This window comes from Chiloscyllium punctatum, chromosome 46 (assembly GCF_047496795.1).
Source record: "Chiloscyllium punctatum isolate Juve2018m chromosome 46, sChiPun1.3, whole genome shotgun sequence".
NCBI lineage: Eukaryota > Metazoa > Chordata > Chondrichthyes > Orectolobiformes > Hemiscylliidae > Chiloscyllium > Chiloscyllium punctatum.
Genome location: NC_092784.1, coordinates 39,183,691 through 39,202,913, shown reverse-complemented (window position 1 = coordinate 39,202,913; position 19,223 = coordinate 39,183,691). Strand labels below are relative to the sequence as shown.

The 19,223-nt window shown below is 46.7% G+C and overlaps 1 protein-coding gene across 1 annotated transcript; it reads right to left on the bottom strand.

Annotated features, from left to right (window-relative positions):
• Positions 1–286: 286 nt before the first annotated feature.
• On the bottom strand, positions 287–3,396 carry LOC140468086 (zona pellucida sperm-binding protein 3-like). The gene is made up of 10 exons (XM_072564270.1): positions 3,141–3,396; positions 2,679–3,025; positions 1,748–1,863; positions 1,557–1,660; positions 1,288–1,465; positions 1,078–1,204; positions 909–997; positions 681–824; positions 495–622; positions 287–415 (listed from the first exon to the last, which is right to left on the bottom strand). Exons 1-10 carry the CDS (start codon positions 3,394–3,396, stop codon positions 300–302), a joined length of 1,605 nt encoding a protein of 534 aa, XP_072420371.1. The 3' UTR covers positions 287–299.
• Positions 3,397–19,223: the final 15,827 nt, after the last annotated feature.

The window sequence follows — 19,223 nt, the reverse complement described above, 5'->3', positions numbered from 1 at the left end:
GCTGTTTCACCCTCAGATGCTGCATCATCTGAGCAGATCCTCCAGCATGTTCTGCAAACAGTGATTTAATCAAATTCAGAAACCCCTTTCCAGCAAGGTCTACAGCCCCCTGTACTCACTGGATAAAGCAAACTGCAAACAATATCTTCAATAACCCAATCAATCATCCTGGAAGCTCAATGCATGGATTGGACAGGCAAAGCCCAGAGATTGTCCCCAGGAATATTTTAACAAGAGGATGCAGAAAAACCAGCTCCAGACAGAAGACACCATGAATCACTGCTTTATTGACCATGTCATCACAGGTTGGTGGGTGTTTGCTTGTGTTTCCTGGACAGGACCAAGGCCAGCAATGAAGCAGAGATCAGACAGACCACTGTCACAGTCAGGGTCACCATCACAACCAACTCCACACCTACAGAACAAGGAGAAACTAATGGTTACTGAGAGAAACAGGGACAGAAAGGGAAACTAGCAGGTAGGTGGCTCCCCACCTGGAGACCTCTCCTGTATCCTTCCTTCAACCTCAGGCAGGGGCTCAGTTGCCAGGTTGGTCAGCCCAGTATCCAGGATGATCAGGGGGCCAAGTGAGGCCTCCCTTTCCCACTTCAAACCAGCTTCACTCTCTGCAAGATCAAACATTCCAGTCAGGGAGAGATGGAGAGGGGAGGATCCCCAACATCAAGATGGTCAATGTCCTACCAGCTTCAGGACCAAGGTCTCTCCTTCCTCTGGAGGGGAACAGGATCTCTCTTGTGCTCCCACAGTTCCCCACATGGCAACAGGCACAAATGTCACTGTCAGATTCCTCCAATGGGGTCCAGCTAAACAAAAACAGCCCATCAACCACATGGTGCATCACCTCTCCCAACAACAACATCCCTGAGGGACAGAGAGAGGGAACTTACATATTCTGCAGCTTCTGGAAAGTACAAGCTTTGTTCCTGGAATCTCCTTGATCCACTGCAGCAACTTTCAGGTGACAGGTGATGAAAATCTGAGGGACACATTCAGAACAAGTCAGTATTTAGTGACTCCCTCCCACTATGGAGAAGCCAATCAGCAGCTTCCTCTTACCAAAGAATTCTCATCTCCATAGAAACGAAAGGCATCCAGGTCAAACCTGAGCTTGTCTGGCTCCTGCCCGTCTCCTGGCAACACAAAGGTTGAAAAGGAGTCCTCGGCTTTGCTGTCCAGGAGGCAACTGTAGATGGACAAAGGGCCGTGAAGTGAATGGAGGGAAGCCATTGAGATGGGAGCAGCTGGAGACAGCAGAGAGCTCCTTACCCATTGTAGTCAATGATCCTGTATCTTGGGGTGGAGTCCTTGTCTGGGCTCAGCGTAGCTACACAGCGATCAATGTACAGCTTCAGGGGCATGTGATTGGCCATGGAAACAGACGCCTCAATGTGAATGAGGTCTCCCAGTGAGTAGACAGTGGAAGGGCGCTCTGTGAGCCAGTCACCTGAAGTACAGGAGGTGAAGGGTTGGAGAGAGTGAATGTAACTCGCAGTGAGTGACACCAGGAGATCCCTCCCCAGTCACCCATCACGTACCATTCATTAGACGCAGGGAGAATGACAGATGGCCTTCTCCAGACCTGGTGGAGCTGAATGGGATCCAGGTGGGATTGATGGGGTTACTGCTCACATTGCCCTTCCTGGAGAAGAGACAGGGCAGCCATTTTAGGACAGGGTCAGACAACAGCAGCAGGGGATCATATTGACAATCAAGTAAAGATTCTCACCTCAAATAACGACACTCAATGGGAACTACAGCCCCATTGGTTCTCACAATGACAGATCCAGGATAGTTTGGGATGTGGGTCAGGTGGGTGGTGTAGATCAGGAAGTCCCCAGTGATCTGAAAGACACCAGGTTAAGGAATGAGAAACTGATTCTTCATGAGAAGGATCTACACAGAGTTCACAAAAACAGCATCACATTAAATGAATTCTTTACAGAAGGCAACAATCTCTTCACCTGAGGGCTGGAGGGACCATTACTGGAGTGCAATAGGTCACAGGTCAGGGGTTAGTCAAGGTAAAACAGGAAATCTTCAGATTATGGGAAGGGATTACAGTCAAAGTTAGTGAAACATCAACTTCAGGTGATAAACAGAAACAAGTTCAACAACAATTCACCAGAATGGAACCCAAACAGTTTTACCAACAGGTCAGATATGGAGCTCAAGGACTATACAAGTCAATTTATTCACAACAGGCCCATAATTGGGATGAAACTAGACTGAGTGAGTCAAAAACTAATCTGAGGATAATAGACTGCTCACCACAAAACTAAGCACATCATTCTGCTATAACATGACAGCTGTGTTCTTCTGTGACTTCACTATAGGGAAGAGTTATGCTGGAAGGCACTGATAGAAAGTGTAGTGTTCTGTTCACATTCAGGTGAAAGATCAAAACCATTCACACTTCACCACAATTACAGCTAATGCACAGACAAAAACAGAACAGAACCACCTGTATAATCAGAAGCTTCCAAACCAATGAGAACAGCAGCACAAGATTTGAGATAGAGGCCAGTTAAGGTCTACTCTAATCCAGCATAGGAAACTAGCAGGAGACAGACCCTCAATAAGTCAATGTTCTTCAATGTAATCCTCACTGGAACCATCTACAACCCAAACTTCCTACAAGTGGAGAGAACTCCCATTACCTGCAATCTGCTGCCACACTCATGCAGCCCATAGTCAAAGAGGACAGTGTGGTTCTCAGGGTAGACCCTGGTTGGCTGACAGCCTACTGTCCCCAGGGTCAGGTCAGCAGCTTTAATCAGGTGCCCAGTTCCAAATAAATCCAGCTTGGCCCTGACCAGCAAGTTGTGCTCTCCACACTGCACCATCACAGTCTGTAGTGGGGACACACTCACAACCTCAGACACTGGGAAACTGAAACCCCCAGGAGAAGGGACTCGCTCAGGAACAGGGCTGGCTCTCACAATTCCCCATGGAAACCTCTGGTTCAAAAACTGCTGCCATGTGTCAGAGCAACAGACAACTCCAACTAACATTAGCACAGGGAACAAACCCCTCATTACAAAATCACCCATGATCCCAAACAACTCAACCACCCCCACATTCCCCAACCAGCTCCTTTTATACACACAACCCACACTCACCTGATACCAATGTGACTAGGAGCAGCAACATTGAACCAATCAACCAGCCCCAATCTCGACAATCTCCACCAATGACTGAACTCATGGGTTTATTCTCAGGAGGATCCATTTCATTTGGACCAATAGGAGTGGCTGTGAGTTGCTGTGCTGTGACCTGACTGGATTCAGCTCCACACGATCTCGTGGAAGGCTCCATGACTACAATCATCAAAGGTAACCTGTTGAACTTGGAGAGGGTCTGCTGTGTTGTATCCATCTTGATCTGGGAAGTCTGATACTGAGAGCCATGGAGAGATTGTATGGGAATAGGAATTGGAAACAGGGTTTGAGCAGAATGAAGGGATTTCCCTTGGACTGTACTATTCTTGGGAGTATACGTTGGAAGAAGCTTTATTTTGTCTATAAACCTGTCCTTGGCTGGGGCACTGTAGGGAGAATGTAACTTTCAGTTCATTTTTAATTCATAGAGTAGAGGCAGTTTTACTCTGTATTTCACGTTGTCCTGTCTCTGTCCTGGGGACAACTTTCCTTCCAGTTTTCAAGAATGGAGGAAGCTTTTGTTTCAGTTGTAAAGAGTAGGGTCACTTACTTTGTTTCTAATTCTGTGATGTATCTGCATTGTTCGTGTTTGCTGTAAACGGTGTAGCTTTACATTTAGTTTACAAGTGTAGCAGCAGCTTTACTTTCAGTGTCAATGTGCCCGGGAAGTTGTATTCTGTATCTAATCCCAGACTGACCTTGCTTTTGGGAGAGATTGATTGGTTGGGATGATATTGAGGGTGAAAGTGAGGACTGAAGAGGCTGGAGATGAGAGTCGTAAAGTGTGGTGAAGCACAGCAGGTTCTGCAAAATCCAAGGAGCAAGTGAGTCAGTGTTTCAGGCATCAGCCTGTCATCAGGAATGTGGGTTGGGAAAGGGGGCTGAGAGATTAATAGGAGGATGGGTGTGGTGAGCGAAGGTAGGTGGGACGACAGTAGGTTAGGGGTGTTGAGGGAGCTTTACATTCATTTTAAAAAGGAAGATTGAGCTTTACTTTGTTTCAAAGAGTAGATTGTGTTTTATTTGGAAGAATTTAGTGGAGTCAAGGGGTATGGAGATAAGGCTGGAACACGATACTGATTAGGAATGATCAGCCATGATCATATTGAATGGCGGTGCAGGCTCGAAGGGCAGAATGGCCTACTCCTGCATCTATTGTCTAATCTCATCGCATCATGTCCCTGTTCTGAGAGTGTTTGATATGAATAGTGTTGAGGCAGGTTCACTTTCAGCTTAAAAGAACAGGGAGCTCTATACAGTATAAATCTGTACACTGTCGCTGTTTGATGGGGATAGGGTAGGGGGAGTTTTTGCTTCAGTGTAAAAGTGTAGAGGGACCATTCCTTTCAGTATAAAGGAGCCCTCAGTCTGTATCGGAGCCTGATCTGTACCTTCCTGTGGGAGTGTTGATAGGGACAGGATTGAGGCCTATGGCCTCCAGCTGTGCTGGGATAAAGCTCAGTGTAAACACGAGGAAAAGCACCTCCTGTTTCACTGAGTCATTTTGCAGCTTTTCACACAACATGGTGTTCAACAAATCCCGGACATCTCCTCAGCCCCGTTTTGCTTAATTTCTTTCTGTATGTTTTGGTTCAAACTCCTTTTCCTCTGGATGTTGTTGTGCTCATTGTCCTTCCATTCACACCCCCCTGGGGGCTCCTCTCTTGGTTGGTTACTGCCTACTTATTTTTATTGGTTACTGGGTGGATGTGGGCAGTGCTGGCCATGCCAACATTTCCTGACCAATCCCCAGCTCTCCTTGAGAAGGTGTTAGGGAGAGTGGTACAGGAATGTGTGAACCCAGTTTCAGTGACGTTCCAACTGTGTCACATGGGAGGAAGGTGTGAACTTTCTGGGTGCGAGAGGTCACAGGTTTGGAGGTTGCTGTTGGAGGAGCCTTGGTAAATTGCTGCAGTGTATTTTGTCAGTGTTGACCAATGTTGGAGTGAGGGAATGTTGATGGGGGCGAAGTAGACAATGCAGTTTCTATAGATTTCAGTAAGGCCTGAGACAAGATCCCACACGGGAAGCTAATAAAGATAAAATCTCATTGGATCCAGGGTACGTTTGGAAGTTAGATCCAGAACTGTCTTTGAGCAGGAGACAGAGGGTGGTGGTTGAAGTTTATCTGTGAGACTCTAGCAGGGGTGTACCGCTTGGATTGGTGCTGGGTCCCACGCTATTTGTCATATCCATAAATGATGTCCGAGAGTGCGGGCGAGGATGATAAGTTAATTTGTGGGTGACACAATGATTGGCCGGGTGGTTGACAATGCAGAGGGATGTGTTAGGTTGGAGGAGGATACAAATGGATTGGTCCAATGCCCGCATTAGTGAGAGGTACAAATTGGCTTAGGGATGAGGAAATTAGAGAAGGGAAAATGTGGTCAAGAGTGATGTGGGAAGGGAAGGAGGGGTTCCATTTCATGGGGTATTGGCATCAGTTTTAGAACAGGAGGGATCTGTGTAGAAGGGATGGTCTCCACCTAAACTGATGAAGAGCTTATGCTCAAAACGTCGACTCTTCTGGTCCTTGGATACTGCCTGCTGTGCTTTTCCAGCACCACACTGTTTGACTCTGCTTTCCAGTATCTGCTGTCTTCTCCTTCTCCCCCCCCCCCCCTTAACTACAAGGCAGACAATGAAAGAAGGAAAAAGGAAGGATAACTCGAGAGACATTATCAGAGATGTTGGGAATCGTGAAGGTATGAAAACTAACATATGGACATTTTTTAGCTGAACGCTCGTAGCATTTGTAACAAGATCGATCAGTTAATGGTACAAATCGTCACAAATCAATATGCTTTAGTAGCCATTATGGAGACACGGTTACAGGATGGTCATGACTGGGAGTTAAATATCCAGGGATATCAGGTATTCGGAAGGACAGACAGACAGACAGGAAGGTAAGGGAGGTAATGCCGCTTCTGATATCCAAGGATGACATCTGGGTGTTGCTGAGAGATGATATTGCTTCCATGGAGAATTCAAGGAAGGAAAATGTCACTGATAGGTGTCGTCTATAGGCTACCAAATTGTACATCACATTGTAATGGGAATGAGGAGGGAGCAAGCTATCCTCGATCAGGTCCTGTGTAATGAGACAGGAATAATTAAAGACTTCATATTTCGGAATCTTCTTGGAAGGAGCAATCACAGTTTGGTTGAATTTAGAATAAAGCTGGAGAGCGTGAAGGTAAAATCCGATACCAGAGCCCTGTGATTAAACAAGGGAGACCTCAATAGGATGAGGGAGGATTTGGCTAAAGTAGACGAGATTCAAAGACTTTATGGTGGGACAGTTGACGAGCAATGGAGGACTATCAAAGTAATTTTACAACGTGCTCAGCAAAAGTATATTCCAGTGAAACAAAAGGATTGTAAGAAAAGGGATAATCTGCTAAGGGAGGCTATCGAATCAAATGAGAAGTCATGGGAAAGCACAACATTGGGAAAGTTTAAAAGGTCAACAGAAAGCCACAAATAGAGCTATAAAGAAAAAGTAAGATCGTCTATGAGAGGAAAAAGAACTAGCCCAGATTATAAAGACAGATTGCAAAGGTTTCTATAAATGTATGGAATGAAAAAGAATGGCTAAAGTAAACATTGGTGTCCTAGAGGATGAGAAGGGGCATTTAGTCATGGGATATGATGAAATGGCTGAGGCATTGAACAGTGTATTAGGTGTCAGCCTTCACAGTGAAGGACATGAATAATGTGCCAGTAATTGACAAAGAGACAAAGGTAGGGGAGGACCTGGAAACAATCATGATCAGGGAAGAGGTATCTTTGGGCAAGCTCATGGAGCTAAGATGACAAGTCTCCTGGCCCTGATGGAAGGCATCATAGGGGGCTAAAAGAGATGGCAGGAGGAAGAGCAAGTGCACTTGTGGGAATGTTCCAAAACTTGCTGTTCTCTGGGGCAGTTCCAGCAGATTGGAAAACAGCAAATGTTTAAACACAACAGTAGACAAAAGATGGGGAATTGTAGACCGATTGGCTTAACCTCTGTAGTGGGGGAAGATGCTTGAGTCTTGCAGGAAGGAATAGTAAGGCGTCAAGATACAAATTGTCCCATTGGGCAGATGCAGCATGAGTTCATGAAGGGCAGGTCACTCTAAACTCATCTTTTGGAATTCTATGAAACCATGATGAGCACGGTGGAGCACAGGGAGCCAGTGGATTTCCAAAAGGCCTTCAACAAGGTGCCACACAAGAGGCTGCTGCATAAGATAAAGATGCATGGCATTATGGGTAAAGTATTAATATGGATACAGGATTGGTTGACTAATAGGAATCAAAACGTGGGGATGGGTGTGTGCTACTCTGGTTAGCAAACAATAACTAGCGCTGTGCCTTAGGGATGCAATTATTCACAATTTACACAGATGATTTGGAATTGAGATCGAGGTGCAGTGTGTCAATGTTTGCAAATGACACAAAGATGCAAAGTGTGTGGAGGACTGTGAACTTTACAGAGGAACCTAGATACTTTCAGTGAGGGGCAAAGGTCAGGCAAATGGAATACAATGTTAATAAGTGTGAAGTCATCCATTTTGATAGGCGTAACGGTAAAATGGACAAATACTTGAATGGTAAAAAGTTGCAGCATGCTGCCATTACAGAGGGACCTGGGTGTCCTTGAGCATGAATCCAAGTTGGTCTGTAGGTACAGCAGGTCATTAAGATGGCAAATGGAAAATTGTCCTTTTATTGCTAAAGGGATTGAGTTTAAAAGCCGGGAGATTATATTGTGGCAGCACAGGGTGTTGGTGGGGCCATACCTGGAGTATCGCGTGCAGTTTTGGTCTTCCTGGAGAAAGGATGTACTGACACGAGAGAGGACGCAGAGGTGGTTCACTGGGTGGGTTCCAGCGTTGAGAGAGATGGGTTATGAGGAGAGATGGAGTAGACTGGGATTATGTTCATTGGAATTCAGAAGAATGAGGGATGATCTTAGAGAAACATATAAAATGATGATAGGAATAGATGTGAAAGACATAGAGAGGATGTTTCCACTGGCAGGTGAAACTAGGTCAGGTGGATATAGCTCAATTAGAAGGAACTGATTTCAGACTGAATTGAGAAGGAACATCTTCACACAGAGGGTTGTGAATCTATGGAATTCCCTGCCCCAATGAAGTTAGTTGATGTTACTTCAGTCAATGGTTGAAGGCTCAGATTTTTTTTTAACAATAACAGAATTAACGGTTACAGTGAGAGGGCGGGTAAGTGGGGCTAAGGCCACAAAAAGATCAGCCAGATGGCCGCCTACTGCTCCTTGTTCTTATTCTGTCCCTGAGAAATGTGAAGGGATGCACTTTCGAGGGAACAAAGAAGGAAAGGAAGTACTCAATGAGGCAGGACACTAGGAAGCTCAGGAACAGAGGGATCTTGGGATACGATTCCACAGACCCCTGAAGGGGGCTGGACAGGTTTATAGAGGAGTTAAAATGACATGTTGATGCTTGCCCTGTGTCAGTTCAAGTATAAACTGTAAGAACAGAAGAGGTCATGTTGAAGCTGGACAGATCTTTGATTAGAGGACACAGCTGTAGTACTGTGTGCAGTTCTGGTCACCCCACTACAGGAAGGGTGTGGTTATACTGGAGAGGGTACAGAGGAGATTCACCCGAATATTGTCTGGGATGGAACATTGCAGCTACGAGGAGACCTTGGATAAGCTCGGAAGGTTGTTCTCTTGGAGCAGAGAGATTGAGAGGAGTTTTGGTGGAGGGGTATAAGATTAGGAACCAGGTGCATAGAAAGCTGCTGTTCTGCTTAGTTGAAGGATCAATGTCCAAGGGAGAGAATTTTCTAGGGTAATGCAGGAGTTTGTGAGGGATTGTGATGAGAAATGTTTTCACCCAGGTGTCAGGAATACACTGCGTGAGAGGGTAATCCAGGTGGGAAACCTTCAACCTTTAAAATCACGCAGTGTCAATAACATTCAAGTGTGGGCCCAGAGAGGTAAAGTGAGACAAGTGGTGGTCCATGGGTTTTGTGGTGTATAATCAATGGGCCTCTTCTGTCTTCGGATTCAATGAGCTGTTTGAAATCTATTCCTATTTAGCATGAGGGAGATGACTGTCCACATGGAGGAGCACTGATTCACCAGCAGGCACTTGCCATACCTATCTTTGACCTGGTACCATGAGCCTCCATGGATTGCAGAGTCAATAGACAATGGGTGCAGGAGTAGGCCATTCTGCCCTTCGAACCTGCACCACCATTCAATACGATCATGGCTGATCATCCTTAATCAGTATCCTCTTCCTGCCTTATCTCCATAACCCTTGATTCCACAATCCTTGAGAGCTCTATCCAACTCTTTCTTAAATGAATCCAGAGACTGGGACTCCACTGCCCTTTGGGGAAGAGCATTCCACACAGCCACCACTCTCTGGGTGAAGACGTTTCTCCTCCTCTCTGTCCTAAATGGTCTACCCCGTATTTTTAAGCTGTTTCCTCTGGTTTGGCACTCACCCATCAGCGGAAACATGTTTCCTGCCTCCAGAGTGTCCAATCCTTTAATAAACTTATCCGTCCCAATCAGATCCCCTCTCAGTCTTCTAAACTCGAGGGTATACAAGCCCAGTTGCTCCAGTCTTTCAGTGTAAGGTAATCCCACCATTCCAGGAATTGACCTCGTGAACCTACGCTGTACTCCCTCAATAGCTAGAATGTCTTTCCTCAAATTTGGAGACCAGAACTGCACACAGTACTCCAGGTGTGGTCTCACCAGGGCCCTGTACAGCTGCAGAAGAACCTCTTCGCTTCTATACTCAATCCCTCTTGTTATGAAGGCCAGCATGCTATTAGCCTCCTTCACTACCTGCTGTACCTGCATGCTTACCTTCATTGACTGGTGTACAAGAACACCCAGATCTCTCTGTACTGTCCCTTTACCTAAATTGTTTCCATTTAGGTAGTAATCTGCCTTCCTGTTCTTGCCACCAAAGTGGATGACCATACATTTATCCACATTAAACTGCATCTGCCATGCATCTGACCACTCACCTAACTTGCACAGCTCACCCTGTAATCTGCTAACATCCTCATCACATTTCACCCTGCCACCAAGCTTAGTATCATCAGCAAATTTGCTAATGTCATTGCTAATACCATCTTCTATATCATTAACAGATTGTAAAAATCTGCAATCCCAGTCCTGACCACTGCGGTACCCCACTGGTCACTGCCTTCCATTCCGAAATGGTGCCGTTTATCACTACGCTTTGTTTCCTATCAGCCAACCAACGTTCAATCCAAGTTAGTACAATGTAGACAACTCCTTCCTAACTGTAGCACACTGTGTGCTGCCATCTTTGTATGTTCTGTCTGTGGGACAGGACACACCCAGGGATGGTGATTGTGATCTTTGGGGCATTCTGTGTCATGTACAATGCTGTAATTATGACAGGGTCAGCCTGGGCTTGTCTGATAGCACTGGCCCTGAGATGGTGCAAAGGAGACCCTTGCAGGGCTGCCTGTCCTGTTAGTTTCTGGTTACTGGGGTAAGGCCACGATTCCCAGCCAGTTTTATTCAAGGCTTTAAGCTGTTAGATACACCTCAGCTGCAAGCTCACTCATTTCAGGTGGGTTAAATACAACCCCATTGCTGTAGGCCTGGAGTCACATGTAGGCCAGACTCAGCAAGAATGGCAGATTCTGGATTAGTGGTGTTGGAAGAGCACAGCAGTTCAGACAGCATCAAAGGAGCTTCGAAATCGACGTTTCGGGCAAAAGCCCTTCATCAGGAATAAAGGCAGTGAGCCTGAAGCGTGGAGAGATAAGCTGGAGGAGGGTGGGGGTGGGGAGAAAGTAGCATCGAGTACAATGGGTGAGTGGGGGAGGGGATGAAGGTGATAGGTCAGGGAGGAGAGGGTGGAGTGGATAGGTGGAAAAGGAGATCGGCAGGTAGGACATGTCCGGACAAGTCAAGGAGACAGTGCTGAGCTTGAAGCTTAGAACTAGGGTGAGGTGGGGGAAGGGGAAATGAGGAAATTGTTGAAGTCCACATTGATGCCCTGGTGTTGAAGTGTTCCAAGGTGGAAGATGAGGCGTTCTTCCTCCAGGTGTCTGGTGGTGAGGGAGCAGCGGTGAAGGAGGCCCAGGACCTCCATGTCCTCAGCAGAGTGCGAGGGGGAGTTGAAATGTTGGGCCACGGGGCGGTGTGGTTGATTGGTGCGGGTGTCCCAGAGATGTTCCCTAAAGTGCTCTGCGAAGAGGTGGCCAGTCTCCCCAAGGTAGAGGAGACTGCATCGGGAGCAACAGATACAATAAATTAGTGGATGTGCAGGTAAAACTTTGATGGATGTGGAAGGCTCCTTTTAGGGCCTTGGATAGAGGTGAGGGAGGAGGTGTGGGCACAGGTTTTACAGTTCCTGCAGTGGCAGGGGAAAGTGCCAGGATGGGAGGGTGGACTCCCTCCCACTATGGAGAAGCCAATCAGCAGCTTCCTCTTACCAAGGAATGCTCATCTCCATAGAAACAGGGCATCCAGGTCAAACCTGAGCTTGTCTGGCTCCCGGCGACACAAAGGTTGAAAAGCAGTCCTCAGCTTTGCTGTCCAGGAGGCAACTGTAGATGGACAAAGGGCTGTGAAGTGAATGGAGGGAAGCCATTGAGATGGGAGCAGCTGGAGATAGCAGAGAGCTCCTTACCCATTGTAGTCAATGATCCTGTATCTCGGGGTGGAGTCCTTGTCTGGGCTCAGTGTTGCTACACAACGATCAATGTACAGCTTCAGGGGCACGTGATTGGCCATTTAAACAGATGTCTCAATGTGAATGAGGTGTCCCAGGGCGTAGACAGTGGAAGGGGGCTCTGTAAGCCAGTCACCTGAAGTACAGGAGGACAAGGGTTGGAGACAGTGAATGTATCTGCTAGTGAGTGACACCAGGAGATCCCTCCCCAGCCCCCCCATTACATCCTATTCATTAGGTGCAGCGAGCTTGCACATTTTCCCTGTGTATGTGAAGGTCCTCTCTGGGTGTTCTGCTTTTCTCCCACAGTCCAAAGATGTGCAAGTCAGGTGAATTGGCCATGCTAAATTTCTTATAATGCTCAGAAATATGGAGGCTAGGTGGGTTAATGATAGGAAATGCTGTGTTACATGGAGAGGGTAGGTTAGCGGGTCACTCTCCCCAGGGTTGGTGTGTACTCAATGAGCCAAAGGGTATGCTTCCAACTGTCGGGATTCTATGGTTCTCAGTCAGTTGTCATTGGAATACCTGCTGCTAGAGCCTGGGAATGCTCAGTTCATCAAATGGATTGAGGTTTTTTCTGTAAACTCAACAGAACAGAATAGGGCCCCGAACAGATCAATAAGGCTGTCCATATGTGAAATGGCTGGAGTTGAGTCAGATCTGAAAGCAGTATTTTGCTTCTGTATTTACTGGGGAGAGACACATGGAAGAGAGGCAACTTGGTGGTAAACAGGGATGTCTCGGAAACTGTCAACATTGCAGCAGTGATGCAAGTAGACTCAAAATACAAAGCTAGTCAAATCCATGCGGCCTGATTAGATGAATGTCAGGACATTATGGGAAGCGAGGGAGGAAATTGCAGGGCCTGTAGCACAGATATTTGTATCGTCGATAGCTGTGGGTCACATGCTGGAAAACTGGAGGGTGGCTAATGTTGCAGCATGGAAAAGCCACAACACTACAGCTTGACGTCAGGAATGGGTTTGTTGTTGGAGGAAACTCTGAGAGACAGGATCCAGATGCATTTCCAAAGGCAGGGATTGATTAGGGATAGTCAGTGTGGTTTTGTGCATGGGAAGCCATGTCTGTCAAAATTGTTTGACTGTTTTTTGGAAGAGGTGACCAAAGAGAGAGATGAAGGCTAAGTGATGAAAGTTATTTGCATGGATTTTAACAAAGCCTTTGACAAGGTTCCACATGGTAGACTAATTTGTAAAGTTAGGTCACATGGGTTTCAGGGTGAGCCTGCCAATTGAATACAAAATTGGCCTCACGACAGGAGACAGTCATGGTAGAGGGTTGCTATTTGGATTGGAGGCCTGTGACCAGCGGTGTTCGGCAGGATTGGTGCTGGGTCCACTGCTGTTTGTCATTCATATAACTGACTTAGCAGAGAATGTAGGAGGCAGGATTAGTAAGGTTGCCGATGACACCAAATTGGTGGTACAGTGGACAGTGAAGAAGGTTAACGAAGAGAAGCAAGTTGGGCCAAGGAATGGCAGATGGAGTTTAATGTCAAGATTAGAATGGTGCTGGAAAAGCACAGCAAGCCAGGCAGCATCCAAGGAGCAAGAAAATCGGCGTTTTGGGCAAAAGCGCTTCATGAGGAATTAAAGATGGCGTTTAATGCAGATAAATGTAAGGTGTTGCATTTTGGGAAGATAAAACAGGGCAGGTCTTACACAGTTAATGGTAGGGCCCTGAGAAGTGGAGGTGAACACAGGGAGACCAAAGGGTTCAGGTATCCTGTTCATTGACAGTGATATCACAGGCAGACAGGGTGGTGAAGGTGGCATTTGACACATTTGCCTTCCTTGATCATAACATTCAGTACAGGAGCTTGGGTGTCATGTTGCAACACGACAGAACATTGAGGCCACGTTTGGAATACTGTGTACCGTTCTGGTTACCCAATGGGAAGGATGTTGTTAAATTGGAAAGGATGTATAAACGATTTATCAGGATGAGACTAGGACTGGAGGATTTGAGGCATAGGGACAGGCTGGCACTTGCTTGATCCTGCAGCATAGGAGGTTGAGTGTTGACCTTATCGAGGTCCTTTTCCCCAGGAGGGGTCAGGGGAGTCGTAAGCTAGATGGCTGATCTGGGGGTGTGGGCTTCAAGAGGCAGTTGTGGGGTAGCTGTTTCAGACAGACTGTGGTGCAAATATGGAATGAACTGCCAGCAGAAGTGGTAGTGACAGGTGTGACTGTATGACTTGGACTGAGATGCTCATCAGGAAACATTCAGGGCAGAGGAACATTGAGGCACATGGTGATGGTTTTCATTAACAGGAGAAATGAGGCTGCAAGTAGTTTTTGGCCTCATCATATTAGGACATGCAACCCCCACATTTTAGGAGGAGAGGTTGTTCACACAAGAGCTGGGTTGATGAATCGGAACGTGACTCAAAAAAAGGAGAGCGTCAGGGACCAGGGAAAGGAAGCAGTAGTAAGCGAAAATATTTGAACAGAACAACTTTCGTTCCGGAGCCCAGTTATTTCACTGAGAGAATAAGTTGGAAATCTTCCATCACAAGACACTTCAACTCGCCCCTTCTGCTTATTTAACAAAGAACAACCTGTCAGAATGAAGCTGGACAGAGTGACCCCTCCATTCAAATGGATCTGTCCACGGGAAATGCAGCTGAAGCAGTGAAGAACTATGCAAGTAGTTCAGAGGAATCCGAATGTTCCAGACCAATGGGGATGACAACACAAGGGTGGAGACAGAAAGCAGTTGAAGCAAAGTCCAAAAGACAATGTAAAGGTAGTCTGGAGTTTGAGAAAGCTGGGGTCAGACCCTCCCCCAATCAATATTCATGTCCATCCCAGCCAGGGTCACAGTGAGGAACAATCACCAACCCAAGCTGACAGCAAGTGACCAGGACTCCCATTCCCTGCAATCTTCTGCCACATTGATCGAGGAGGGTGACTGGTGGGTCTGAACCCAGGAGTGTGACAGTGAGAAATACAGACAGATGGTCATAGTCTGCAGGTTGGAGACAGGATGTGGGCAGAACAAAGTGCGTGTTCCTCATGTTTACATCATACTTCACGTCCTCCTGGGAATGTGTGGTTGGGACAGTCTGAGTGAGATATTTGCTGTGTATTTTTTTTTAGAAAGATTAGATTCTGCTACAGTGTGGAAGCAGGCCCTTTGGCTCAACAAACCTGATCTTCCAAAGAGTAATCCACCCAGACCCATTTCCCTCGGCGTTATGTGCCTAACACTACAGGTAACCTGACATGGACCAATCACCTGACCTGCACATCTTTGGACTGTGGGAGGAAACTGGAGCATCCGGAGGAAATCACTACAGACAGAGCGAGAACGTGCAAACTCCACACAGCCAGTTGCCGGGAACTAGCCTGGGTCTGTGGTGCTGTAAGGTAGCAGTGCTCATCACTACCCCATCAGTCTGTCCTGGGACAGTGTGATAGACAGATTTGGAAGGATGTTGACATTCAATTCAAGGCTAGTGTCAACTTTACTGTCCATTGAAGTGTGGAGAGGATTTCACTCTGTATCTGACTCCATGCTGTCCTCCTCCTGGGAGTATTTGAGGGAGCAACTTTACTCTGGATCTAATCTTATTCTCTCCCTGTTTGGGAATGTTTTATGGTGACAATGTGTGAAGGGCACTTAGCTTTCAATTGACCTTTAGCTCAAAGCAGCAGAGCAGGTTTAAATCGGTACTAAACCATGTGCTGTCACTATCTGGGAGTATTTTAGGGGGAAAGACACTGTCAAGGGAATCTGTAACCATGGTTACTGTGACATTCCAAGTGTTGAGCTTGGAGGGAAGGTGTGAACTTTCTGGGTGCTGTTGGAGGAGCCTTGGTGAATTGGTGCAGTGTATCTTGTCGACAGCACAGGTAATGGATGTAGGAAACCTCACTTTGATTAAGTATGTATATGAACACACAGCTTCAGAACACTACAAACCCTGGGCCTATAAGTAGGAAAGAGATGAGTGGAGATAGTGTGTTCTATGGTGGAACAGACTCAATGGGTCTCTTTTGTATTCTGCCTGAATGACCGGTTTGAAGTCTGTCCCATTTAGCATGATGGAGATCAATGTGAAGACAGGACTGAGGTGTACACAGAAACAGTCCCTTTAGTCCAACTCATACATGACCAGATATCCTAATCTAGGCCCAGGTACTAGCACCTGGCCCATACCCCATTTAAACCCTTCCTATTAAAGGCTGTAATTGTACCATCCTCCACTTTCTCCAGCAGCCCATTCCATACATGGATAACCCTCTACATCAGAGCATTGCCCCTTGGGTCCCCTTTTAGATCTTTCCACAACTAGAGGGCATAGGTTTAGGGTGAGAGGGGGTTCTCCACCCCATAGAAAGACCTTGTCCATTTGTTATCTATGCCCCTCATGATTTTATAAACCTTTAATGTCACCCCTCATCCTCCAACACTCCAGGGAAAACAGCCCTAGTCTATTCAGCCTCTCCCCATAGCTCAAATTCCCCCACCCTGGCAACATCCCTGAAAGGGTTCAGAAAAGATTTACAAGTTTCACAACAGCATCATGAGGAAGGAGACCAGAATTGCCCATAATATACCAACATTGACCTAACCATGTACTGTACAGCTGCTCCATGACCTCCCAACTCCACTCAGCAGTAACAAGGAACACTTCCCAAACAGCTTGTTCACTATCCTCTCTACCGGTGACTCTACTTTCAAGGAACCATGAACCTGCACTGCAAGGTTTTGGTTCAGCAACTCTCCCCAGGGCATTACCAGTTCAGTGTACAACTCCTGCTCAGATTTGATTTTCTGGAAACGCAGCACCTTGCTTTTATCTAAATTAAATGCCCATCTGATTACGATCCTGTTGTAACCTTCACTGTCCTCTAGACCTTCAAATCTAGAGTCCTCTGCCATTTCACTGTTCACATCCAAATCATTTATCCCAATGGCACAAAGTAACCAACCCAGCATCAATCCATGTGGCACTCCATTGGTCACAGGCCTCCAGTCTGAAAAGCAACCCTCCACCACCCTCTTCTGTCCTCTACCTTCAGGCCCAGTTCTGTCTCCAAATGGCTAGTTCTGTATTCCATGAGATATACCTTTGCGAACCAGTCTCCCAGGAGGAACCTTGTCAAATGCCTTCCTGAAATCCATAATTGACCACATCTACCACTACCTCCAATCCTGATATTGCTTCAGAAGAAGAAAAAAGCAGTTGGTGAGGATGGGGTCCAGCTGTTTTTCAATCCTGTTGAATCCCTCCATCTGTTGAGGTAGCCACTTTCAAAGCAATGCCCTCGAGGAGCTGGTCAGCTCAGTCAGTAATGAGGCGGCTGGGCCACAGGGCTGGCCATTCCCCTCTCCACCCAGAATACATTCTGCCCCTTCACCCCCATCTGCTTCCTCTCAATGGGGGTTCACACTGGAGGAACACTGAGCCATCAGCTGGCACAGTGTAATATGTATCCAGCAGTTTGACCTGTGTCATGTGACTCTGGACCCAATGAGATCCATGGGGACAACTCCCTGTTTACCACATGCTGTTGCTACCCTGTTGCTAGAGAGAACAGTGGTAGCAGTGTATACCATGCTGTGTTTTATACAACACAAGCACAGTACAGGCCCTTCAGCCCAACAGTTCCATTCTCATCCATGTGCCTATCCAATGACCATTGAAATGCCCTTCACATTAATGAGGCTACTACTGTTGGGGCATAGAATGCCCTGCCTTCTACTGAAGTAAACTACCTTTGACCTCTGTCCTGTTATGATCACCTATCAGTTTAAAGCAAATGGCCCCTCATGCTAACTATCACCATTGGAGGAAAGACATGCTGGTCTACCCTATCTAACCTGGATTCTCAGGTCTCAATTCAATGCCTCTACCCTCTCATGAACACAGCCTCAAGTCCCTCAGCCTTCTCTCCATTCCAGGAAACATCTTAGTTCATCTCCTCCAGCCTTTCCAAAGCTTCCACATCCTTCCTATAATTCCATCAAGAGAAGTGTTTAATAGTCCTAATGCAGCATATTCTACAGCTGTGACAAGCTCATTGTTCCAAAACTCAATCCCTTGAATAAATCCTACCACCATATACCTTTTTAACAAGGCTACCAGCCTGGGTGGGAACTCAGGGATCAATGCACATGGACACCAAGATCATTGCTCATCTGCACGACCAAGATTCTTACCATTAACCTAGTACTCTGCATTCCTGTTACCCCTTCCAAAGTGAACCACCTCACCTTTCCATATTGAACTCCATTTGCCCCGCCTCAGCCAAGCTCTGCAGCTTATGTCCCTCACTAACCCACACCAATCTTAGTCCATCCTGTTTTTGGAGCTGCTGGCTCACTCATGAGAAGGTAAAGTGAGCTTAGTGCTCAGGGTCTAGAGTCACATTAGGCCAGTCAATTTCCTTCCCTTCAAGGGAATTAGAGAATTTTATAACCAATCCATTTCCATGACCCTTCTCCCATGAAAGGAGTTGGAAGTCCAGTTTCCACATTAATGAAAGCCACCATTTCCCTTCGCTGTCCCCCCTGTCTGGTCATACCCTCAGGCACACAACCCATTGCCCAATCAGCATTGGGGTATGCCATTCCCCGAATCTCCTTCCCCACCACCAGTCATTGCCCTGTGGATAGGACTAACCTCATCTGGATCCAAGGGCTTACTGGGGCAGTCACAGCCTGAGAATCCACGACAACTGATTCTCAGCCCATTACAGCACCATTCTCTGGGCTGCTTCAGCCTGCCCTGACCCTACAGCCAACCACAGCACCACAAAAGCAACCTTCAAAACCCTGGCTTATACCCCACAGCCAGGTCCTCACCCCACTAGCTCCCAAATCAGGTGCTGGATCTGACACCCTGAGGCCAACCCTATATGGAGAAAGCTGCAGGCATTTCTCTCAGACCCTGCAGAGACTCATTCCCCAATGGATGCCTCACTCTGGCTGACTGAACTATGGAGACAGTCACAGTGGGAATCCACTTGGACACTTCTGAAGAGAATCAGAACAGACTGGAAAAAACCAGCTGTTTCACCCGCAGATGCTGCATCATCTGAGCAGTTCCTCCAACATGTTCTGCAAACAGTGATTTCATCAAATTCAGAAACCCCTTTCCAGTGAGGTCTACAGCCCCCTGTACTCACTGGATAAAGCAAACAATATGTTCAATAACCCAATCAATCATCCTGGAAGCTCAATGCATGGATTGGACAGGCAAAGCCCAGAGATTGTCCCCAGGAATATTTTAACAAGAGGATGCAGAAAAACCAGCTCCAGACAGAAGACACCATGAATCACTGCTTTATTGACCATGTCA

What these genes read in the sequence shown, in the direction of transcription:
- LOC140468086 (XM_072564270.1), bottom strand. Translation starts at nt 3,396, where the DNA reads ATGGATACAACACAGCAGACCCTCTCCAAGTTCAACAGGTTACCTTTG. An exon ending in CCTAGTCACATTGGTATCAG is followed by an intron (nt 3,026 to 3,140) that starts GTGAGTGTGGGT and finishes TGCTAATGTTAG; the next exon opens with TTGGAGTTGTCTGTTGCTCT. An exon ending in ATTGAGTGTCGTTATTTGAG is followed by an intron (nt 1,661 to 1,747) that starts GTGAGAATCTTT and finishes TCTCTTCTCCAG; the next exon opens with GAAGGGCAATGTGAGCAGTA.